We start from the raw sequence: 25,996 nt of genomic DNA, 5'->3' as shown, positions 1-25,996 counted from the left end.
CCATACTTGTTCTTCGTTGAAGGAAATATGTGAGATATGACATAGGAACAAATCAAACGCGGTAATGGATTCTTCTCTACATGCCCCTTCTGCCGAGTGACATCGTCCAATGGCAGCAACCAATGGCAAATCGTCCCTGCCGCCAAAGGGACTGACTTTGGCACTGACTGCACTAGGGGCTGACTGCACTAGCCCTCCCTTTCTTGTTAGCAGCTGAAGGATAACTGGTATCCTATGCTCAGACTGACCAATGAATACTGGCCCACACAGGAACTAACACTTGGATGCAGTCAGGGTCTAGGCTGCAGAATGCATGTTGCCCCCAGCACGTGCCTTGCCATTCATTACTGTGACATGAAAAGCAAAGGGCAGATGAGTTGTTAAATGTTGCTCGTTATCCTCACACACTGAGCCAGGTTTAACAGATACGTAGAGATAGGAAGAGACATGGGTATCTCCCCAGTTCCAGTCAATGCCCCATTATCATTATCATCCCTTCCACATCATCACCGTTATCACCAACATCACCATCATCACTGCAAACCCAAGGGACTTTGTGCCACGTCTGGCCTAAAGACACCTTTATTTGGGCTTCCTGGTGGCTTTAAGAAACTTTGAATTAATTGTCAATGTTTGACAATCAGGAGCTTTCAATTAATAAAAAAAAAAAAAAAATGGAGGTGTTGGGGGCAAATTGAGAACAGCTCTCAATACTTCCCAGAACAACAGGTGAGAGCTGGGTGGGGACAGTCCCATGAGGGATGGTAAACCTTCTCAGTTAGCCACAGACCCCACCACTGCTGTTTTCCTTCCGTGGGCTGCTCTCCTCACTCTGCGCTTGGCCTGTCTGAAGGTGAGGCTCTTGTCCCTGGTATTATAGCCTTAGAAGTGTCAAAGGATAAAGGGAGCTAACAAGGGCACCAAAATTACTTGGTCTCACCTGGCTTTGATCTCTTCATAATAGAAGTCTCTCCCCTCCCTTTCTGTGTCTGTAGCTTAAGATGACTATTCATGGCTCTCATCTACATTCTGTATGGCTGGAAAATTCCGTTGACACATCTCATGTCACCTCTCCATGCAGCAATATTTGCAAATTATCCCTTAGAGCCCCAACTACTAAGATATTCTCCAAGCTGCCTCTCAACAGCTAGATGGGATGTTTAAAGAATAAATGACAGACGGGTGCTAGCTACCAGTGAGCACTTAAATGTAATGGTGTAATTTTATGATTGTATGTATTCTCAAGCATTCTAACGAAGATTAGTGTTCCAACAACTGAATTCCATCCGTTTTCTATGTAAGACACCTGGCAGGACTCACTCAGAATTGGGAAGACCGTGGAACTGATACCTGAATTTAAAAAAAAAACAAAAACAAAACAAACCGAACTTGAGAAACAGATATTTTTATTAAGTTAAATTTCTAAAAGGTGGGTTATTGATGAGGGAGATTGGCGATGGGCATCACTTGTCCTGGCTTTGTTTCCTGTCTCCTAGCAGACCTTCACACAGACATCACAGCAAGAGGTGTGGATCCTCTCTGCTCCGTTAAGGTAGCGTTCAGCTGCATGGAACAAAAGACCAAATGTAGTGACCTTTAAAACATGACGGTTTGTGTATCCCAAACAGAAAAAAGATGCATGTAGGTACTCCATGGCTGATATAATCACGAAATGAGGCAATGGGGTCTTTGTCTCCTATCTTCCTGATGTGCCACCATCACAATATAGCTGCTGCACATCCAGGCATCACATCAATATTCCAGGCAGGAAAGAGAAAGGAAGGAGGGTCAGAAGCACATGCCCTCTGAAACCGTGTCTCTTTACCAAGGGAAAACCTTGTTTCCCAGAATCCTTACAGAACAGATTTCTGCTTACGTCTCATTGGCCAGTAGCTTCCCAGTCATTTGCTTCTTGTTGGCAAGGGGCACGTATTGCCAACTTGACCAAACTGGGCTCTGTCAGAAAGGAGAAAGGGAAGAATGGATTTTGAGTACATCCAACACCGGCCACACAGTCACTGACTCACTCTGTTGTTGAATACTCATCTCCTGAGAATCTAGAACATGGCGGGGGGAGGGTTGCAAGGTTGAGTAGGAGGAACGGTTGGAAGGAAAGGAGGGAGGAAGGAATAGTTCCTGTCCTCCGAGCACTCATTCACTCCGCGCTTAGAGAATTACCCCCGTGAATAAGTGATTAATCAGTCAATCACGACTATGTCTTTTGATGGTGGTCAGGCCTCTGAGTGTGGTGTACAGGGGGTGCACTGAACAATTCTGGGTGCATCATTCACACACTCAGAGTGGGCCATCCTTGAGGTGTGCGGTGCACAGCCTTCACAGATGTTTGAGATAGTCCTAGCCCTGGCAATGATGATTAAAGGAGATCACGTGGACACAGAGATGGCTGTGATTGTTGACCGTTTTGTGGCTGCAGAACCTTGAGGCTTCGGGAGATGAGGTGTTGGATAACATAAGTCGTGCCAAGTCCGGATTCCCTCCTGGGGGCAAGTCAGTGCCAAGTCCGTTGTCTCAGCCACTCTGTGTCGCGGCCTGTAGCCGCTGTCTGAACTAGAGTGTGTTCGTGGTGACCAAATGGCCCTCTAGGCTGGTAAACTCCCAGTGCGTGGCATGAACTGTTACGAGGCCGTTGGGTAAGAGCCGTCCGAACCTATGAAGCCATAGGTAAAATAAGACACAGTCGGTTCCGTTTCCTCACGTGACACCGATAACAAACATACCTCACTGCTCGTACGAGAAGATCGAACCTCCTGCCGAAATCCTTCCTCCCTGCAGCTTGGGGAGATTTTAGTAAGTCACCCATCATGCCCAAATCCAAAAAGGCAACATTGACTTAAAGTTTATCTTTAATTATATTTAAATCACAAGGCTTACCAGAACGTATTGACATCTACACCAAGAAATTAATTGACATTCTATTAACCTCAACCAGCAAATTAATTCCTCAGCCTCAGACCCTGAGCACTTGAAGGCAGCAGTTACATATTGATCGTAGGACACGGCGTGGCTTGTTTGCATGGCAGTTTACCAGCTAAGCCTCGAGAAACAGAGTCCTCTCTTTCGTACGAGGAATCAGCTAGACACATGTTTGAATTCTTTTTTATCGCAAAGGAGTCGAGCATCCGAGCCTCTCAGGGCTTGTGTTTGTCATGTCAGAAAACCATTAGTGGAGTGAACAGTGATTGTCACTCTCCCTGAATAATCCTGTTCGCGTTTTCAAATGCATGTGGAACCTTCCTTCTACCCCGGCAGTTCAGCTTCAAGACATTGTGGCCAGATGAAGAAGAACGCACTTCCCCTGTGATGAGGCACGAAAATCCCTCATCGGGACACCAAGAATTTCATTCCAAACTGTCTTCCTCTGATCTGTCTCCTGATGGAGCCTGCCGACGTGCGGTCTGAACAGAGACCCCCTCTTAGTACGTTCTCTCTTAAACAAACAAGTAAGAACGAAGGGAGTGGGAGTGGAAGAAGGGAGCAGCACTGAGTTCCCAGATGTAGCCGAGGAAAGCTTTTTAGCGTAACAATCCTCCAGGGCAAGGTCTAGGGGGACATGCCGTCCCGGGTACAGTTGTCAGTTGGACGTCGAAGGCGGAAGGTGCTTCAAAGACAGACCGTTCCCCAGTCCCCAAAGGGGAGACGGGAGCTAATTGTATATAATCGGTTCGCTCGCCTCCCTTCCGGCTCCACCCCGCTCTGTGACTGTGACCCTGGTGTCCTGCCCAAGTCACAGCCCGGCTTCGCCAGAGACACTGAGCAGAAAGACTGTATGGCATCGTAGTTACCTGCTCATGCAGCCAAGACGTGATCTCAATCTCGAAGAGTCAGCAGCCCAGGCAAGAATGCTAATGTGTCTGTGGCGTACAAATTGGATTTTTTTTAAGTAAAAAACTCCCAACCCAAAGAAATAGATACAAAGAAAATAGCTCTCCGTCTCTGAGTATGCTCAGGAAAACGTCACGATGTGGAGACAAAAGTCGCTTTACTCTTTTTTTTCCTATGTTTGCAGCAGCCATTGTAGCTCCCGTCCGGGAGACACCCTCAGATGGGGGGGAGGTGAGTGGGGGCAGCTCCAGGACACTTCAAGGTCATTTCACTTTCAATGGGATTTGCTTTTCTTTCCAGTTTCTGATTGAAGACCTTTGGGGCTTCTGATTCCCCATCCCCCGCAACGGCTGCCTCCCTTTTACTTTGAAATGTTGGAAGCCCTTTTTAACTGAGCTAATAGGCATGCTTTAAAGAGCGTTTAAAGTCAATCTGGGGGTGCCTGCCTGGCTGGGTCGGTTAAGCTTACGACTTTGGCTCAGGTCATGATCTCGTGGTTCACGAGTTTTGGGCCCCGCGTCGGGCTCTGTGCCGACAGCTCGGAGCCTGGAGCCTGCTTGGGATTCTGTGTCTCCCTCTCTCTCTCTGCCCCTCCCCGACTTGCACTCTGTGTCTCTCTCTCAAAAATAAATAAAACATTAAAAAAGTTAAAAAAAAATAAAGTCAACCTGTAAAATAGAGGCTGCTGCATCATAGTGAAAGTCACTATAAATGAAGCTTGATTAGGAACCTACTTTTTACAAATGAAGCTTAACACAAAATATCAGGTGACTTCACCTTAAACATGCAAAAGTTGTAACAATGGCTTTATTCTCAGAAAAAGATGGAAATCAGTACTGGTTGGGAGGGAGAGGTCACCTTTCAGAAAAAACCCTCAGTTTTGGTCAGTTTCGAAAAAGTAACCTAGATTTTCATGAAATTGCCTCGAAGGCTTATCTTGCGCTTTGGTGAGTGGCATCCTGTGTTTCCAAAGTGCCTGTCTCCTCATTGTCCCTTGTCCCTTTTCTCTCTTTCAAACGCTAACTTGTTTGACTCTGCCACGTCCTGGTTTGTCAGTCCTTTTAGGCATGAATCAGACAGCCCCAGCGGCTGTCGCCAAGATTCCATTCACGGGTTTTATTAAGTATGACGTCCTTTCCAAGACGGGACATATCCCGGTGGCATCTGCGTGCCATTATGTCGTGTGTATGAATGGCAGTCCACAGTGACCTCTGTGAGGGACGCTTAGGATGCAAATGTTCAGTGAGGAGAGATCGTCGTCTTCTGTCAACGGCATGTCACATCACCCTGTTCAGATGCAGGGAGCCCCCCATGGTTATTCAGGTATCTTCTCTGCTTTTAGGGGGTAATCGTACCCTTACTTGCTGCCGGGACAGGTGGGCCATTTGCTTCGGCGGCTCTGTGGTTCTCGGGAACGGTGACTACGTCAGTGGTGTGTCTGTTCCTTGCACATCGGCAGGAGTGGGTGGTAGCCAGTGGAGGTGGTCGTGGGGCTGGAAGACCTTGACCGTCAGCAGAACAGAACAGAAGTTCGTGCACACGCCACCAGAGTCAGCCCGCAGATTTCCCCCGCTGTCCGCGAGCCCAGATGTGTCTCCCCTACGGCCCTGTTTCTCTCGCGTCTGCCTGGTCTGCCCACATCGTCTCTGGTCCACCTCTGGTCCCTTCTCCACGGGACACTCACGGTGATGTTTTCAAGCCATGAACCTTTGCTTAAGACAGTTCGGCGGACTCTCACTTAGATGAGAAGGACTCCACGGCTGCCTCAGCAGGTGCGGATGTCCCGATGTGCCCCAGGATGCCCTGAGCACAGGAAGCGTCACTTGTGTTTCTAGACAAGGGCACGTTCATTCATGGGTTGACTGCCGGACCCCTAGAGCCCCCATATCGGACCCCAGCGGTGAGCCCCTCCAGGGAATAGCCACATGCTGACACACGGGCTCTACGAGGCACCTCTGTCATCAGAACAAGTTACAAAAGAGCCGTGATTGCGCCGTGGGAAGCATCCAGGTACAGATCGGGAATTGCTTGGTCAGGAAGACGGTGGCCATGTTTCCCAGGAGGCCTCGTCCCTTCTTGGGTCGACCTCCTGACCACCACCTATCTGTGGGCTGATTTGAAGAGCCCTCCTTCCCCTTTCCCACTGCAGACCCACCAGCATCCCCTGGTCAGGAACCCAAACCGGGCGATCAGATAGAGGGTGGGTGTGGTCACAGATTTCAGGGGGGCTCTCCCACCTTCCCCTGTGGAAAGAGCAAATAATCGCTGCCTGCCTCCCTCCCCCCCTTCCGAAGCACCGGTGCCTTGACAAGTGTCCCCACCTTTGTTCTCTCTGCCCCCACCTTCGTCCGATTGACCCCGCTCTCAGAGCTTGACCTAGAGGAGCTCATTGATTGCTGAAAACAGGGGTGTGGCTGACAGCGAGCACCGGAACCCCGCCCGATTCAGAGAAGGGTGCCTAGGGGTCTCGGACCCACGGCGGGGCTGTGCTTCTCTTTGGGGCGCACAGGGCATGGTTTGGCTGTCACTGTCACTGGAGTTTGGGCAGGGCCCAGGATGGCAGACGTCCTGCCGTGTGGGGCGTGGCTCCACACAAGGAAGCATTTGGCTCCTTACCCTGTTCGGCATTCTGACGTCCCGTGGACACTCCTGTAGGACTCCTAGCTCAACTCATCTCAGAGAGTGTCCCTTTTTTGTCACTTCCCCCCTTTACAACAATCTATAACTTGGCTTAGCCTACTTTTCCTAGGTCAATTAAGATCATCTTGTACTTTCGTTATTACCTTATACACATAAATCTGGTCTATGACTTATTCTCCTAATTGCAGGATTTACTCCAGGGCCGGTGCATACACCTGTCTCTTTGATTCTCCTGTTTTTCTTTAATATGTTTTTTTTTTAATTTTTTTTAAATGTTTATTTATTTCTGAGACAGAGACAGAGCATGAGTGGGGGAGGGGCAGAGAGAGAGGGAGACACAGAATCCGAAACAGGCTCCGGGCTCCGAGCTGTCAGCATAGAGCCCGACGCGGGGCTCGAACTCACAAACCGTGAGATCATGATCTGAGCCGAAGTTGGTCGCTCAACCTACTGAGCCACCCAGGCGCCCCTCTCCTGTTCTTCTTAATGTAGAACAGTCTCAGATCAACACTTAATTCCAAATTTATTCATCTTCGGTGGAAATAAATATTTGACTACCTGATAATGTCACCCACTGAAGACGTCCCCAAGCATTTGCACATTGAAATAAATGTTCTTTTATTGTTTCTAAAGTTTTATTTTTGTTTTTTTAAGTATTTATTTATTTTGAGAGAGAGAATGAGAGAGGAAATCCCAAGCAGACTCCTTGCTCCACACGGAGCCTGACATGATGCTCTATCCCACGATTGTGAGACCATGACCTGAGCTGAAATCAAGAATCTGATGCTGAGGCGCCTGCTCAGTCGGTTAGGTTAGGCATCTGACTTTAGCTCAGGTCATGATCTCAAGGTTCTTGAGTAGGAGCCCGACAGTGGGTTTGTTGCTGTCAATGTGGAGCCTGCTTGGGATTCTCTGTCTCTGTCTCTGTCTGTCTGTTTCTCTCAAAATAAATAAGTAAAAAACTTTCCAAAAAAATTAAAACTGAAGAGATGCTTAACCGACAGGGCCACCCAGACGCCCCAAGATCGTAAAGCCAGCTTTTACGTCCGCTTCCCCATCACCCATCACAGTATCCAACAAGCACCAGGAATCCAAGGCCTCTCCCTGGATGGGTGGAGGGAGTGTGGGAACGAGAGGAAGGAAGCCCTGAGGTCAAAGGAGGGGAGACAGCATGATGTGGTCCAAGCTGTGACTTTCCCATTTGTCTTTTCCAGAACGACTCTGGTTAGCAGACCTGAGAGGATTATAAGGTAGAAACAGAGGACACGAGAAGACAAATTTATGGTGACAAAAATCTCATTACAAAGTACATACATTAAAGGGTCTATGCATATTTTACTTCCTAATGAAAGGATTTTATTCTGAGAATGCTAATGAAAAAGTTAGGAGAAAAGACGTCCGTAATGGAAAACTGGAATACTGGCGATAATGTCCAAGAAGAAACAATTTGAGTAATATCCTTATTTGAATCTGGAAAATGGGATGTGGAGGAGGGGAGGGGGAAGGAGGTTCCTCTGCTCGGGAGAGACATCCGGTAACCCCGCGTCTGCGTCTGGCCCAGATCTCCAACGTGCCACCGCGGGCCACCGTTGGCTGGGTCTGGAGGATTCCTCCGAGTGGAGCCGGCGAGGCCGAGGACCCGGTGTGATGGCCCCTTTGCCCCTTCACTCTTTCGTCGTTTCTCTTGCCAGGCTGTCTCACGTAGCATCTGCCAGCCGCCTTTGGTGTTCTCCTTGCCTCAAAACCCCCTTCAGTTTCCCTGGAAGACAAAGCCTTGTGTGCAAGCCATTTAGGAAGGACGTGTCCCGGGAGACAGGGGGAAGAGAACAGAGAGGGAGAACCCATGCACGTGGAGGGCAGCTCCAGCCCGACCCCGGGGGGGGGGGGGGGACACTCTGGAGTGGGCAGGGTGGCTTTGGACACTCAAGAAAGAAAGGTATCTGGGGAAAGTCACAGGTCAGGGTCGTCAGGAACAGCAGCGCTCACCAGCCAGAGGTGAAGCATGTGGGAACGACACAAGGGGTGAGGAAGTAATTTCCGCCCCGTGGTAAATGACTCTCATTCCCATGACCTCTGGGGAGTGTTCTGAATTGTTGGGGGGCGGGGAGCGCATCTCAAATTATTTTCTAAGTTCGCAGACACTTAGACACGAGCTTCACCTTCTCTCCGGCTTTCCTTTTGATCTCAGAAATGTCACCCAGTTATCTTTGAGAGTACCGTGTCGCAAAGCCTATTTGGAAATGGAATCTCTGGGCTTCCTCCCGCCCCTCACCCCACCAGCTTCCCCCGGACGCTCACGCCGGAAGCCAGGTGCCCACGTGGGGGCTGGCAGTTCAGGCATTGACACGTGTGGACTTGCGTCTCAGATGCTTCCTTCTAGATCATTCTCTTACTACCAGGTCCGTGTCTATGTGGTTTCTCCTCCCTCCGATGGAGGGTAGGCTCTCCTGTCTAGAGCTCCCGTTTCCAGATCTCTGCTTGGATTTGTAGACACATCATGGAACTGAAAGTCGGCTGAGGACCCTTTTTAAAGGCAGCCTGATGTCCAACTCTCTTGTCACAAAAGTGTGCCGGCTTTGCTTGTCCGGTTTGTCTGAGGCATCTGGTCTCCTGGTGTGGCGCACTGACCTGTGTTTCCCCCGGGGGCCGAGAATTGCCCTCCTGGATCTTCATCGCTGCTCAGCACACCTGTCTTGCCCCAGAGAACGAGGTGGGGGAGCCCAGCACACGGAGATCAAGAGTAGGCATGCCCACTCACCTCTCCCGGTTCCTTCTGCTGTCAGCGGGGCGACCCTGCTAATATCTCCTTGAACCTAGCTTTTCATCTGCAACTGGCAGTGAATCACAGCTGTGTATTGGTACGCCGTGAGGGCTACACGCATGCCATAAGACGTAAAAAGCCCTTAAAATCAGTGTTTGGGACATGAGAGCTACTTGGTAAAGGTTAGTTGTTTGCATCGCTCTGGAAAGAGCTGCGACGATCCGAAAGCGAGACTTTTTCTTTCGAAAACGATGCCCTTTTTGGCCTCGGGATGTGCTGAGGTGGTCTTGCAAAGCCTCAAGCTTCGTTTTCTTTCTTGGGTTTCTGAGCCGTGTGGCCCTGAGGGTTGTGGTCACCGTCTATGCCTGAGAGCCTGGTTATCTGAAAGGGCATTTCATTTCCCTTAAATGTTGGGAAGTCTCCAACTGTGCCTTTGTCCGCTTGAAGCAAGGTCTTCGTAGCGAGAAGGTTTAGATCTTGAACCCAGCACACAAAAGCGACCGTGTGAGGGAAGGTTGTGGAGGAATGGGAAGAAGTCTCCAGGCCAGGGAGACGTGCTCATCTCTGGAAGGAGGACAGGCTGCAGAAAGGGGCTTCCCAACCCAGATGGAGGGAGCCAGCGTGCAGGGATCTGAGGTGCCCGTGCGGTGAGGGGCCGCGTCCCCACTCTGCTCCCTGCCACTTATCAGCCGCAAGCAAGACAGGACAGAGAGGCGGCCTCTTGGCTTTCCTCTGCTGGTAGCACCCACGCAGGCAGAAGAAACTAAAACCATACGTGGTCCCCGTGGCCAGAGGCTGGCAAGTCCCCAAGTCTGATGGCGCACGGAGCGTGTCCACGCAAAACCTTCCCGACTCCACAGTATCGCCCTTTGCGTGGAGCTCACGCACGGAATGCATCCTTGTTGCCCGGTGTTTGATTGGCCTGGGGGGGGGGCAGGGGACGAGGGAGGCTGCAGGGGTGGCGTCTGGACACGTCATGCTTCGCCACCCCCTGCGCCTCCGTGGCTGGCGTTCTTTTCCTGTCGTTCCTCACCCTTGTGCTCAGGGGCATCTGAAACCTTCTTCACAGCTCCCCTGTGCCTTCACTGATTTTTCCAGGCATACCTTCCAAGTCCACTAATTGAATGCATTTTACTTCTAACACATCATTTCCAGAATATTTCCCAGAGCTCCAATATCCACATAATTACACCTGTGTCAGTTGTTCACAGTCTTGGTGGCGTGGTGGGGTCGCCTGGATAAAAAAGACGGACAGGTGGAAGGAAGGAACAAAAGGAGAGAGAGAGAGAGAGAGAGAAACTCAGCTAGAGTGGTGCCTGGTCATCGGTTTATTTACAAAGCTCCCCCAGCAGTGCTCACGCACAGGCAAGACGAAGACCATGGCTTTAGGCAGATTGTACGAGCGCTCACATCACCTACTGTGCTTACGCCCTGTAACACAGTAGAGTCCATTCTCATGAGTACCGGGCATCAGACACGCTGGGCACGACTTGGTGCAAAGCAAGCATCGGCCCCTCTTCAGGACACTCACGGTTAAACACACAAACTGCAAAGGTGCAGTCCTTAGCTTTACACTTCAACACGAAGAAGCGGTCAATATCGCCAAGTAGGCAAGCGTCCTGCAATCCCGCACGCGTTAACTATTTGCAAAAAAGGTATTAAAATTCAGATTTCCACCGACCCACCAAGACACGCAGGACGAGCTAGTCTAAAGCTAGATCACCATGTGCAGAATTTACAGGAGAAACTACCAGGAACGTGCCCCAAAGCCCGACTGCATCAGAATCACCGAGAAGCCCGTGCAAGCCAAGGAATCGTTCGAGAAAAACACACATTTGCACGCAGTTTCAGAATCCACGAGTCTGCTGTGGTCCCCGGGTTAAGAATTCCCAACAAAGGGAGTTTTTATCACCACATCAGAGAGAGGAGAGTCCGCTCAAAAGTGACCATGTTTCTTTCACATCTCGGCCAGGCAAGGGACCTAAAAGGAAAAGAGAAAATAAATTTTATAGAGAACCGGGCAAGGTTACTGAATGAGTAAAACTAATGAAGTACGTAGAGTCCTTTTAAAGTTCCCGGTGTTGCTTTTATGGCTAGCCCTTGCCCAATGGGAAGAATTTACATCCGTGGAGAGGTTGACAAAGGCTTTTCTGAGTAGAGTGGGCTCCGGAAGCGAGGGTGCGGGCAGTGGGAGCGGTGAAATCCAGTGTCAAAGGAAGCGAGGACTGCGGGGTTTTGCTGGACGTTAGGTCACCTGTGAGGATGCGGGACAGAAAGCCGTGTATACGGCAGGGTCCCCGCTCCGCTGTAAGGTGTCCGCTGTGGCGTGGGGTCCCTGAACATTCTGTCCTGTAGATCTCGCTCTCCCGTGAGTAGGTGGAGAAGGCAGGGCTCAGTACGGCCGCAAGAAGGACACGCCGTCTCAGGAACGGGGAGGAGACGCCAGAGTTCTCGTAAATCCCAAACCCAGAAAGGTGTGTTCAGCATCCTGACCGCAGGATCCCTCTGCCCGTGGAAACGCCAGGGGGAGGCTCCAGCCAGGCGGTGGCTGACTCTTGATCACAGCCACCGTTTCTCAGAGTTACACTCTCTTGCAGAGGCCGGGAGGGAGGGAGTCCTGTGGGGTTTCCATACTCGGTGCCATATTTTTCCTGATCACCGCTCACCGTCCGCTGCAGCTACTCCTGCCACTGCCCCTGCCCCTGCCCCTCCCCCTGCCGCTACTCTTGTCCCTGCCCCTCCCCCGCCCCTGCCACTGCTCCTGTCCCTCCCCCTGCCGCTACTCTTGTCCCGCCCCCGCCCCTGCCACTGCTCCTGTCCCTCCCCCTGCCGCTACTCTTGTCCCTGCCCCTCCCCCGCCCCTGCCACTGCTCCTGTCCCTGTCCCTGTCCCTGTCCCTGCTCTGTGCTAGAGCTGCTCAAGGAGAAAGTCAGCCTCTGGGGTTCAGTCTGGCCTCTTTCCTTTCCTGGGGTGGCTCCTTGATCTCCCTCCTCTGTTCCTTCTCACCCCCCCCTCCTTTTCCTCCCCCTCCTCCTCTTCCCTCCTCCCCCTCTTCCTTCTCCTCCTCCCTTCCTCTTTCTCCTTTCTTCCCCCTGCCTCCCCCTATTCCAGTATTCCAGCCCATCCCCTACTTTGAGAAGAAAGCCCCCGGGAAGCCCCACCATCTGTCTCTGAGCTTCTTCTCGGCTCTGATGGTGTGAGACCCATGTTTCAGTAGCTCTGTGTATAGAAGAGGACAAACCTTGGAGTCCTGAGTGTCAGGTGTCAGTGGTCATTTTGCAATTACGTGACATCCGAATCTTCGGAGACGGATCTGACAGGTGAGAGTTGCGTTGGCCACTGAGGCTTTAAAGGCATCTCTCGTGGCTGCCTCCCCGGCCAGTCCTTCCCTGTACCCTCTGCACTCTTCCCTCCCTCAGGGAGTGACTGGCCCCACCCCTGCCTTTCTTCCACCCATGATATACAAGAGCAGGCATTTTGTGGAAGCAATCTGTGAAGAGGCAGAGGAGGTGGCCGGTTAATTAAACTGATACAAACAGTGGCAAAGATCACCCTGATAGTCTCACTTGGTTCGTTTCCAGATGCATGTTTACAGGCGAAAAACATGTCTAAACACTAATAATTGCTACGATTACTCCGATCCCCAAGCGACATCCGGCTGCTTCTCCTGCCTATCAGCATGACCCCCGTGGCCTCACCCTCCCGTTCTTGCCTCACTTCTGTGTCTGTGCAGCTCTGTCTCCACCCCCCACCAGATAGCAGAGCCACGTCTCTCTCCCTCGGACACCTTGAAAGTTCCGGGCTGGCCGTGGCTCTGGAAAGTCCGATATAAGCAGCCTATAGATTTCGGGGAGTGGGGGAAAGAATCCTAATGATGATGAGGGGATGAGGCGAGAGAAAGCATTTAGGAAAAGGAATGCCCGCTGTTCATGACTCTCCTTGAGCGCCTGCTCAAACACAGGGAGCGGTGATGTCTCAGACCAGCCCGGTGCCACGAATCACGGTGGACGTGGCATGTTTCTTTGACGCTGCGTCTTGAGACGCCCTTCACGGGGACGATGGGAACACACACGCGTGCACGAGGACACACGTGCGGAAATGACAGGTGCGGCCCAGGGCCTGCTGAGCGTCACCACTCGCCAGTCTCTCAACGTTGCTCTTCTCTGCTTCTCTCTAGTGTGGATGACGCCTCCGATGAAGTCATGCAGGTTGACGTACAGATAGAGGAGCCCAGTGACCCGCCGGCCACACAGCTTGTCACGTGGCAGGTCGAGTATCCAGGAGACATCACGTCTGACTTGGGCGTATCCAAGATCTACGTGAGTCCGAAGGACTTGATGGGCGTCATACCGCTGGCCATGGTAAGAAGGTCCCTGCCTTGGGCTGTTAATACAGAACCCAAGGGAAAGAAAGGCTCCAGGCTGCCCCCCCACACCTGGCGGGGAATTGTCAGAGAACCAGGAACCGGGGGTGGGGGGGCGGGGGGACCTGACCCGCGAAGTCCGCTGCACAAAGCTGAGTCTCAAAACTTGTTCTCTCTAAATCATATTCTGAGAATATTAGTTACAAAATCATCAAACTCCGGGTATTAGATTTGGATCTTCATTATATGAAAAATATGGATCATTTAATAAATGTGCTTCCATCATACAGTGTAGACTTTAACAATCTCAAATACATCTGCCCCCAGAGACCACATCGATCAAGTGTGAGGGGAACGTCGCAGGTCGCACGGCAGACGCCTGCCCCCTCTCAAAGCTGCAGCTAGCGTCAGCCACGCAGGAAAGCCACACCGGCTTCTCAGTTCTTACGAGCTACCGATTTTCCCGGGAAGCCATAAATCCAGTTTGAATGTGAAATGCCAACCTGTTCGTGTTGGCAGCTAGTTAGAAGTAAATGAAACACGACCTAGGAAAGAAGTTAATGGTATTCCATTCTTAGGTTACCTATTTGGAAAAGATTAAAGACGGTGAGTCTGTCTACGTGTTCTTTAGGGTTCATGAAACAGAGATGGGCTTTTCTCCTTGGAAGGACCAGCCCCTGGTTTCTGTGTCACGCAGTCCACCGCCTGTGGGAACACCCGTCCTCCGCGTTCCCCTAAGCGAAACACGCACATGCCCCGTAGAGCCCTGCCTGTACCTCGGACTCTTCAGGAGCCCCTACAGAGGAACGATACCTTTTTTAATCGTGAATTTTCACAGCGCAAAAGCTTGGGCATGTTGGTCTGCCGACCATAATGTGAGCTTTCCCCTGTTTATAAAAACTACTTTTCCTGTCGGATGTAAAACATGAGTCGACTTATCCACTGCCTGCCTGGTGTCTCCTCCACACCATCTATTAGAAAATATCGACAAGTGTTATTATATACGTAGAGAAAGAGCATTGGGAATCAATCTTTCGATAAAAGGTAGCATGGACAGTTGCCTAGTGACGGCAGGTTCCTTATTATGCCATTCGTTAGGAAATGTAACAGTTTGGGGTACGTCCTTGATAAGGGCTCCTTTTAACTTTGTTTTGTGTGTTTTTTTTTTGGAGGCGCTAAGCCTCCCTTGGTGTATCTTTCCACGTGTGAGGGTAGCACTCCTTTGGTTAGGCTATTAGTGAGTGGTTCTATTACTGGGGATGGCAAGACCATTTATCTCGAACAAGGAATTATTTGAATTTGCTCCTGTGCAGCACCTTTGATCAAATGAGCTCTTTGCAGTACTCAGCACGGCTTCTGTGGCTTTGCTCAGCGTAGGTTAGCGTCCTGTTCGTTTCCCGCACTCAGCGTTTCTCCTGCCTCATGTGTCCCTGACGCCCCCATCACGTATCCCCAGCCCCACCGTTCCCCGTAACACGCATGAATCCCCACTCCGACAAGGCGCCTCTTGGGCCTCTGCTGGTCTGTGACCATTTCATCTTACCCCGCCGTCTAGCTACGATGGGTGTAGTACCGTACGATTGCGTGATGAGACAGCCAAGGCCTAGTCGTGCCTTTCGCCATTTAGGAATTGCATTTGTTTGAAATCAGGAGGGCTCCTCGCCCACCCAGCCTGCTCTGACCCAGCCAGTAGTGGCTAAAATCCAGACGCGTTTCTTTTTTCACGTGAAGGAACTCCTAAGGTTAGTGGTCTGGTTTCGGTGTGGTGGCCCATGCCTCGTTCCTTCTTTCTTTCTGCCTCGGTGGTTTGAGGGCGTGACTTCCATCCTCGCGGTAACCCTAGGGTCCAAGATGGTTGCCGGAGGGCTGGCCAACAACATATCCATGCTCGGTAGACCAGAAAAGGTCAGAAGTGAAGAAGCTCAAAAAAATGAGCTTTCAAGAAAGAAGGATCCGGGGCGCCTGGGTGGCGCAGTCGGTTAAGCGTCCGACTTCAGCCAGGTCACGATCTCGCGGTCCGTGAGTTCGAGCCCCGCGTCAGGCTCTGGGCTGATGGCTCGGAGCCTGGAGCCTGTTTCCGATTCTGTGTCTCCCTCTCTCTCTGCCCCTCCCCCGTTCATGCTCTGTCTCTCTCTGTCCCAAAAATAAATAAAAAACGTTGAAAAAAAAAAAATTTAATAAAAGAAAGAAGGATCCGACACAGTATTTCTGCTTACATCCAATCGGCACGTAGTCGTATGGCCGTACCTCGTTGGAAGGAAGGCTAGTTAATCTCTGTTTTAGCATGGCACGTTGCTTAAACTCTGTTGCAAGGAAACAAGACGAAAATGATTATTTGTGCAATATTTGTCACAATCCTCCTTCATTTCCACTTGAGGAAGTGGAGACTCATCTTGAGCACCTGTGTGTGTTTTCTGTCTTGATCTTTAGGAAACCCCCAGGAAGCAAAATAACATAAGGGAATCAGAGCCTCCACTTGCTAGCTATGCAGACCTGCTGATTTCACTCACGGTGCCTCCGTTTCCTCATCTAAAGGGGGAGAAGAGATAATACTTACTCATAGGCTATTAGGAGGCTAAAATGATAACTCAGGAGTGCTTGGAACTGTGTCCAGTCCAGAGCAAATGTACAATAAACGGTAGCTGTTATTTTGTTCATTTAACCCCTGGATGCAAAGGGTAGACAGCGCCCTGACAATAATGTTGTAAATTCTTCCTGGAAAGGGATTTGGCCCCGGCTGCCATATTTCATGGCATAAAAAGAGTGGTAGACACTGTGTACGTGCTCACTGATTCTTGAGCCGAATTGAATGAATTGTAAGAGCACTTTTGGTCTGATGACGTTTTACCAGTGATCTCGGAATATCTTCCTTTGGAGCTAAGGGTGAAGTCTTCAGGGTCCTGACTCCCCAGTTTTTTATATTTGGAGTGTTCTGAGTCCCCCTTCCTGAGAAGGGGGCTTCATTTTACCTTTGACTCGGTTGGGAAAAGAACTCTGGCCATTTCTAGAGACATTGCCCTCACCACACGGTCGTTTTGCCACTTCATTTCACTGCCACTGTGTCTTTGTTCAACATTTGTTCGTTGCGAGATAGTTGAAGATCTGATATTCATGCGTCTATTCATCTGCATCACACGTTCTTGAAATATTAGAGAAACGGAAGGAGAGCCAGCTCACTGGGACCATGATGAGTGAGGAGAAGGCGCTCTGGGTTGAGATCGTGGGCACCGGGCGCTCATAAGCTAGAACAAGGGGGTGGATCTTCAAATGTGATTTGGAGCCGCTGCAAGGCTCTCAGCAGGGTGTCACATGGACTGATGTATGTGTTTAGAAGAATGCTCCGGCTGTAGGTGGAGAGTAGATTTGGGAGAGCCAGAGAGATGTCAGAGAGAGTTAGGGCCTGCACCCTGGCTGCTGTCCAATAACCCGGATCTAATGAGCTAGGCGTTTACTCGTCCCTCACCTGTCCTGTAAGAGTGTGAGCAGCCTGGGGGTTCTCTGATGCCTCCAGGGAGTTAGGACATAGCCTCCCTCTATCCCCAAAGCTATTGACCTCCTCCCCATAGCCTCAGAATAATAACAAACATGTCCCTGTGGCAGCCAGCAGGAATAGGCAGAGGGGCAGAGGGAGGATGTGTTCCTTTCCGTCAAGGACGGCCTGTCCCTGAATACAGCACCTGTGCCCCGAGCCCGCCAGCCCTGAACTCAGCCGAGTGACCACCTGTAGCTGCGGGGGAGCGGCGAGAGTGAGCTCCATCCCAAGAGGGCATGTGTCCAGCTAAAAGCATGTGACGGTGGGAGAAGGAAGGACAGACACTGACGCCATCCTGGACGGCCCCAGGAGACTGCAGCCAGGACAGTGGAGACATGGCAAGGTGGACACTTCCAGGTCCGTCTTAGTGGGTAGGTGATTGGACTTTCCCCTGCATTGGGCACGGGTGTGAAGGAAAGATGGGGGGAAAACAGGAGTCTGGGTTTTAGGCTCATCCAGAAAGCTTCCCCTGTGTCTCCATGGTTCACACACAGACCTAAAATAGGTAAGAGATCTCCTATTATGAAATAGCCTATGGTTTACATTTTTGCACAGAGATCTTTGTACACAGTTCCGACTGATTCCTGCACATACTTTTGGGAATAAATTCAAACCAAAGGATGTGAATCAAATGATATGCAATATTGTAATTTTTCTGATAACGGTCGCCAAACAGTTGCCTCCGGTAAGTTTAACCAGTATAATTCTACCTGCTGTGTGTGATGGTACCCATTTCCCTATGACTCACAAACTTAGGATATTAAAATCTTAACATAGGCAATTTATTAAACAAAAATGATACCTCGTCGTTGCTTCAGTTTTTTTTTATTGCTGCCTAAATTTGCCCTCTTTTGGTTCATTTGCAAATTTCCCCATCAAACATTTGCTCTTACCCATTTCCTTTCCCTATTGGGAATTTCATTTCTTATGACTTTGTTATTAAAAAATCTTTTCTTTACTATGGTAAAGACGCGTCACATGAAATGTACTGTCTTAACCACTTCTAACCGTGCAGTCCATCGGTGTTAAATATGTTCACTTTATTGCGCAACGGATCTCCGAAACTTTCCCTGAAACCCTCTCCGCCATCCACACATGAATTCCCTCCTCTTACCCCCAGCCCACGGACACCACCTACGTTCTGTTTCTGTACATGAGCGATGCGGACCTTTTGATTGACACATCGCTGCACGTATTCTCCACGATTTACCACTTGCCTTCTAATCCCACAGGTCGTGGGGTGTAACATGCAGAAGTTTGGGGGGTGTGTAATTTCCATGCAGCCACATCCACAGACCTTTTCTGTAGTAGAAATCCCCCTCCTCCCCCTAATTACCACCAAGAGGAAAAACAGGCCTGTTTCGCTTGTTCTTGTAAAATCTCGGAAATGAAAATACCCCCGCACCGTGCATTTGAACGGAGAGAACTGTAGTTTTCCGAAAATAATGCTGAAGGCAAATGCAGTTGTGACAGCTGATACTGTTATTAAGGATTTAAGATCCATTTGGGGTGGGGCTCACGGCCCCTCCATTCTTTGTGTGACGTACGATTCCATCCCCAGGAAAGCTTTGAAATGAGACGCGGTTAAGTACTAACATTCAAAGCTAATTTCCCAAAAGACGTTTATTTCTTACTCGGTGTTTTGCCTATTTTTTCCCTGATGTCTACAGCCATAAAACCTTTTTTAAAAAAAAAATCCATTCATGTATTTCTATGAGTTTTATTACGTTAGTTTTTTACGTTCAGGAAATGAGGCCTTACGATCTTGTAGGTAGATATATTTTTGTCCTTAGGAAGAGAATCCTGAGGAAAAGGTCATTAAGCGTACATTAACATTAATGCAGTTGGTGCACGTCTGTAACTGCTTGTCGGTGTCTGATTCTGGAAAGAAGTGTTTGCACTTCTTAGAAGAGCTGGAACGTTCTGGGTGGGGGCTGGGGAGGGAGGCTCCGGTTCCTCAAGGCCTTTCAGCATCCTTCTCTCCTACCTGCCTCCAGGGTCTGGGGAAAAACAAGTGTTTTGGGCTTCCGCCCAATAATAACTGATATTTATCGGCGTGAATGCTGTACGGGCTAGTCCTTGAAAACGGTAGCACGTGCTCTCAATTCCGAAGTAAAACTAACATGTTTTGGATCCTGCTGGGTGGTGGCTGTCTGGATACTGTAGTTGTGGGCGCTGCTCTAAGTCTGGGAATACAGGTGGGTGGTGCCACTCTCCTGTGGATGGTAGGAATGTGCCTCCTCTCTCGGGCTCTTGATGGGGCTCCCACTGTGTGCCGTTCAGCCTTGACTGCCAAGTGTTAGTCATCGGAAGTGGCGTGAGACTTTCAGCAGGACATAATCCGAGATACAGTCAAGTGGAACATCATAATCTGTGCAAACCATCAGAAGACTCTCACCCTAATGAACCGTTTGGCGATGGTGACATTCTGTGATATTTACAGCGATGTGAGGGTGTAGACGTGTCTCTAGATCCTTGGGGAAGGCCAGCAGGGTTTTTAAACAAGATCAAAGAGTCAGCTGTGTCCTGTGCTCCTCATGAAGTACAGTATATGACCTTAAAACTTGCTCTAATGAGAACACAGATGCATCTCATAGGTCTTTGTAGAGCCCATTCCCCTGTCACCTCTTCCGGGGAGTCTTCCTTGATCCTTGTTGACTCTTCCGCTGTGTCCAACCCACGAGTTCCTCGTGCACGGTGGGGACAGTAGTCAAGTCACAGGATGCAAACACTCTTGAATTATTTTTGATGGTTGAGATCACACCATCGGGAGCTGTAATAGGTAAGAGTCATAGAGACAACACCCTAGTGCATCCCTTTACGTACCCTCTGTGTCCTCCTTCATTCCATCCTGTTCGAACCCCACCTAAGCCCTTCCGATCTTCAGGCCCCCTTCCAAAGGAGAAGCGGCTAGATGCCAGTGTACTTCTCCTGACTCACTGGCGATGCCACTTTCAGATGCCTTCTGCTTCTTAGCGTGAATGGGGGATGTGGTCGCCCAGAGAACCGCGAGCCCGAGCGGTGAAGCATAGACCTCACCAGAACCTTCACTCACCTGACTGCTGCTCAGCTCTCGTCTTACGTGATTCTTGGCATTATGAGAAAGTAATCATCAAACAGCGCCTTCCCTCCTTGTCTCATGTGCCCCTTCTTCACTCTCTGATCAGGGCCTGTCCTCCTGAATCAGGAGACCATTCCATTTCCATCAACCCAGCATGCAAAGCTCGCCCGCATTTTGATGGCCATATAACTTACTACATTGTAAACATTCTGATGAAATGCATCTGAAGCAAGCTTTCCTGGATCTAATACCCTCTTCTCCATAAGCACAGCTGACCCTTGAACAACACAGGTTTGAACTTCACAGGTCCACTTAAAAGGGGAGGTTTTCCAGTGAATACAGTCCAGTACTATAAATGTGTGTTCTTTTCCTCATACTTTTCTTAAGTATCTTTTTCTTTTTTTAATGTTTATTTGTTTTTGAGAGAGAGAGAGACAGACAGAGCATGAGCAGGGCCGGGGCAGAGAGAGAGGGAGACACAGAATCCGAAGCAGGCCCCAGGCTCTGAGCTGTCAACACAGAGCCCGACATGGGGCTCGAACCCATGAGATGATGAGATCATGACCTGAGCCGAAGTCGGGTGCTCAACTGACTGAGCCAGCCAGGCGCCCCTCATTATGCTTTTCTTAGTGACGTTTATCGTGTCTAGCTTGCTTTATTGCAAGAGTGCAGTATAATACACAGAATACACGAAATGTGTACTCACTGACTATATTACCAATAAGGATGTTGGTCACCAGTAGGCTGTGAATAGTTAAGTTCTGGGGTGGGGGGGTTGTCAAAAGTTATATGTGGATTTTCGACTGTGCTGGGGTCGGTGCTCCTAAGCCCTGCGTTAAGAATCAAGTGAAAAACGAACTTTTGGGGTGCCTGGGTGGCTCAGTCGGTTAAGCGTCCGACTTCGGCTCAGGTCATGATCTCGTGGTTCTGAGTTCGAGCCCCATGTCGGGCTCTGCGCTGACAGCTCGGAGCCTGGAGCCTCAGATTATGTGTCTCCCGCTTTCTCTCTCCTCCTCTGCTCATGCTCTGTCTCTCTCTTCTCAAAAATAAACGTTAAAGGGGCGCCTGGGTGGCGCAGTCGGTTAAGCGTCCGACTTCAGCCAGGTCACGATCTTGCGGTCCGTGAGTTCGAGCCCCGCGTCAGGCTCTGGGCTGATGGCTCTGGGCTGACGGCTCGGAGCCTGGAGCCTGTTTCCGATTCTGCGTCTCCCTCTCTCTCTGCCCCTCCCCCGTTCATGCTCTGTCTCTCTCTGTCCCAAAAAAAAAAAAAAAAAAAAAAAAAAAAAAAACGTTGAAAAAAAAAAATTTAAAAAAAAATAAACGTTAAAAAAACTTTTTAGAAAGCGAACTTTCTTTTTATTTGCCCACACTCTCGCTGATCTTCAGGACCTTCACGACTTAGTCTCCTGGCATATCCTCCTTGCCCGCGTGTTCTCCCACCAGCCCAGGCCTTCTTCCTATCGGCACACCCCGCAGAAGGCAGGGTACCGCCCCGTCGTCGATGCCCAGAGAGCAGCCTCACCGCCCCCTGGCCTGCACGCGGAGATAGGGTAACGCAGGGTCATTTGTCCCCCGCCACCTCCGAAGTGAGCACAGGTAGCCTTTCCCTGCCAGTCACCCGCCACGGGCAGAACCAGGGAAGAGGCTCCCGCGTCACAGTAGGAAACTATCTTTGCTGGCTCCAGTAATGACATTTCTTTTTATGTTTGGCATGAAAGCGGATTCTTGGCTCTTTTTTGTTTGACTTTTCATGGTATTCTTTTCCTGTGTCAGCCTGTTAATTAATATGCCAGATACCCTCTGTTGTTTTACTCAGACTTTTTGAAAATTCAGTCACACTGGATAGCACACCCCTGCTTTCATTTTTAGACCTTCTCCACCAAGTGCAAATTAAGTTGCTGCAATAGCCCTTGAGGAAATTCTCTGCTTTCAAGAAGCGTTCTCGCTTTGTGCTTGGTGAATAGGCATGGCCGCCCCGAAGAGCGTTCACAATAGTGACACCAGATTCCTGATGCTAATTATGTACCAGGCACGACGCTACATTCACCCCTCTCCCTGTCTCCCATATCTATCTATCTATCTACCTATCTGGAGAGAGACAGAGAGAGACACAGAGAGAGATGCCCAGCACTGGCTTGAACTCATGACCCTGAGATCAAGAATCAGACACTTAACCGACTCAGCCACCCAGGTGCCCCTCCTTCTATATATTAAGGCATTAAATTCCCACAAGGCCCCGGGGAGGCTGCTTCTCTCCCATTTCACAGGTGCGGGAGGGCACACAGTTGAAGGATGCCCCAAGCAGTCCAGCCAAGAAGCTGAACTGGAAATAGATTCCAGACGGATGGGCTCCAGAGGCCGTGCTCCCTCCAGTGCCCGCCACCGCCCTCCTTGTGAAAACAGGGTTTGGACTGCTGATCAGTTCAGTATGCAGAAGGATCTTTGGAAGATGCAAATCCACAAAACATACTCATAAAAAATATGAAATTGAGAAGTCTTACTGAAATAGGAAAGGTGTCTGAAAATGAATTATTTATCATGCACAAAGCCACTGCTTTTTCTTTTCAGCCCACTCTGGGGCCTTTGATGCCCCTAATGAGGCATCCTCTCCGGAGGTGATTTATAATGAGACGGTGGCGGCTGAACCCCAGCGCCTTTAAAGCAACGTTGCACAAAATAAGTCAGAGTGTGTCTGCTGTTGCTGGTTTCTGTGTGCTTATCACAGCCCCGGCTCGTGTACAACCAGTTGCTGTCGGTGTGCAGATATGCTCGTGATGTAACTCGTGTTGTAGGCGCTCCAGAGAACAGTCCATCCCTGCAGTCTCTGGGCTCCCGGGATGTGCCGAGCACTGGCCTTTGTGTTGGGGATCCCGCAGAGCTCGCATCCCACTCAGGGGAGCGGCTGGCAAATGAGTAAAAAAAATCATTGAGCAAGAGGCTTGGCAGGAAATAAAACAGGGTGTAGCAAGGTGAGCCCTTGGAGGCTGGAGCGTCACTGCGGAGGTGACATTTGAACTGAGACAGAACGCCAAGAAGGATCCAACGTGGGAAGATCTGACAAGAGCTGGCTTTCCAGACAGAAGGGAAAGTGGTTGCCAAGACCCAAAGCAGAGGCCAGTGTGGTGCGCCTCCGGATGGAAAGGTCGAGGGAAGCGGGGGAGTAGTGACTGGAGACCATGAGGTCTGAGGAGGTAGGCTCTGGATTATGTAGACCCTCACCAGCCATGAGGTGTGCGGAAGGATTTCTCATTTATCGTGTTTAAATCTCTTCTGATTCATGATCTACTTTTAAAATATCGCTCTGAATACCAAAAGGAGAACAAAATTGGGGGTGGGGGGTGAGCCATGGAAGCAGGAAGACCATGCTGGGAGCTCCTTTGATAGTCCAGGCAGAAAGGGCTGAGGACTGGGTCTATGGAGATGATGGCGGTGTTGAAGACAAATTAAAGACCTCGGGGTGTACTTCCTAAGTATGGCCATTGGGACCTGGTTAGAGGTAAGACCAGGAGTTTGAATGGGCGAAGCCCAAAATGAGTCTAGAGTAGACAGTACTGATAGAACTTTCTGCCTTGATACAAATGTTGGTTGTGTTACCTAAGCCACCCAATATGGCAGCCACACGTGGTCATTGAGCTCTGGCAACATGACTAATGTCAGCAAGTAACTGAACTTTTGTGTGATTTAATTACGCTTGACCCTTGAACAACACAGGGGCTAGGGGCACCAGCCCCTTGCACAGTTAAAAAATCCGTGTATAACTCAGAGCTCCACAGAAACGTAACCACTGATAGCCTACCGTTGACCAGAAGCCTAACCAATAACATAAACAGTTGATTGACAGATTGTGGATGTTCTGTGTATTATACACCGTATTCTTACAATGAGGTATGCTAGAGAAACGAAATAGTATTACAAAGACAAGGAAGAGAAAATGCATTTACAGTACGATACCGGATTTATCAGAAAAAAAATCCATGTACAAGTGGACCCACGCACTTCAAACCTATGTTGTTTAAGGGCCAACTGAAATTTGGATTTAAATAGCCATGCATGCTAATGGCTCTTGGATGAGACAGCACGGCTCCAAAGCTTTGGCTTTGTGACAGACACGGATGGGGTGGCTGAGTGTCACCAAAACTGTCTGTGGAGGCTGGAGTTTGAATTCCATGTAATTTACACATATCCCCAGGAAGTATGCTTTTTAAATGTTTTTCAACCATTTATGAATATAAGGACTATTAAGGCGATACAAAAACCTAGAGTTTGTGGTACGTAATTTTTAAGGCCATTCCTGGTCTACTATAGACATAGCTTTTCTTTTTTATTTTTTTTCAAGTTAGTTAACATACAGTGTAGTCTTGGCTTCAGGAGTAGAACCCAGAGATTCGTCTCTTACCTATGACACCCAGTGCTCATCCCAAGTGCCCTCCCAATGCCCATCCCCCATCTAGCCCATCCCCCAACCCCTCCCCTCCAGCAACCCTAGTTTATTGTCTGTATTTGAGAGTCTCTTAGGGTTTTCTGTTTTTCTCTTATTTTTCCTTCCCTTCCCCTATATTCATCTGTTGAGTTTCTCAAATTCTATATATGAGTGAAATCATATGATATCTGTCTTTTTCCGACTGACATTTCACTTAGCATAATACCCTCCAGTTCCATCCATGTTGTTGCAAATGGCAAGATTTCATTCTTTTTTATTGCTGAGTGGTATTCTATTGTGTGTGTGTCTGGATATAGATACAGATGTGGATATGGATATGGATATGGATATGGATATACTATATCTTCTTTATCCATTCATCTTGATGGACATTTGGGCTCTTTCCATACTTTGGCTATTGCCAGTAGTGCTGCTATAAACATTGGGGTCCATGTGTCCCTTTGAATCAGCATTTTTGTATCCTTTGGATAAATACCTAGTAGTGCAATTAATTGCTGGATCATAGGGGTAGTTCTCGTTTTAATTTTTTTAGAACCTCCATTCTGTTTTCCAGAGCAGCTGCACCAGTTTGCATTCCCAACAACAGTGCAAAAGCGTTCCCGCTTCTCCACATCTGTTGCTTCCTGAGATGTTAATTTTGGCCACTCTGACCGGTGTGAGGTGGTATCTCACTGTGGTTTTGATTTGTGTTTCTCTGATGGTGAGTGATGTTGAGCATCTTTCCATGTGTCCGTTGGCCATCTGGGTGTCTTCTTTGGAAAAGCGTCTATTCGCGAGAGAGCCTTTTCTTAGCCTTCAGGAGGTTGACAGCGGCCCTCCTCTGTGGTCCAGTCATGATGTAAAGCTTGACCTCCTTGAAGGAAGGGATCCCTAAAAAGAAAAGCAATTTTGAAAAGCATCGTTGCATGAGAAAAGTGTGCGTTTCCCACTGTGCTGCACTCAGTGGAGGGTCCCCACGAGACCCAGGTCAGCCTGAGCGGGTGGAGGGAGCCTGGCTCCTCCCTTGAACCAGGCGCCCCCACCTCGGGCTTGGTGCTCAGCCCCGTGCCGTGACTTCCCTGTGCCAGTAAGCCCTTCTGATGGTTCGACCCCTAAAGTGGGATGAGCGCCTTCCACCTTGTCAGAGCCCTGGGAGCTCCCCACATCCCTGGTAGTTATTCTTCCTAAATCTGCCTGAACATCCCTCCCATTTTTTGATTAACTTCATCTTCCTCTTAGGCGATATCCCCTGGACAGTGGCAGACCTTGCCAGTGGTACAGCTGCCATTAACCTTTTGATTAACCTCATTATCAAAGAGTTGAAGAGAACTGTCCACAAAGAGAAATGGTCGCCGATTTAAGAGCATGATTCCAGC

The 25,996-nt window shown here is 49.5% G+C and overlaps 1 protein-coding gene across 1 annotated transcript in view; it reads left to right on the top strand.

The window, feature by feature from the left end:
* TMEM132D (transmembrane protein 132D) overlaps window positions 1–25,996 on the top strand; it is a 559,986-nt gene that overhangs the window by 367,561 nt on the left and 166,429 nt on the right. The window contains 1 exon segment of the mRNA XM_058691494.1: window positions 13,422–13,605. Within this exon segment, the coding sequence (XP_058547477.1) occupies window positions 13,422–13,605 (184 nt within the window).

The sequence above is a fragment of the Neofelis nebulosa genome, chromosome 11 (genome assembly GCF_028018385.1).
Source record: "Neofelis nebulosa isolate mNeoNeb1 chromosome 11, mNeoNeb1.pri, whole genome shotgun sequence".
Taxonomy (NCBI): domain Eukaryota; kingdom Metazoa; phylum Chordata; class Mammalia; order Carnivora; family Felidae; genus Neofelis; species Neofelis nebulosa.
The sequence above is the reverse complement of the archived record's forward strand: the minus strand, read 5'-3'. Positions and strand labels throughout refer to the sequence as shown.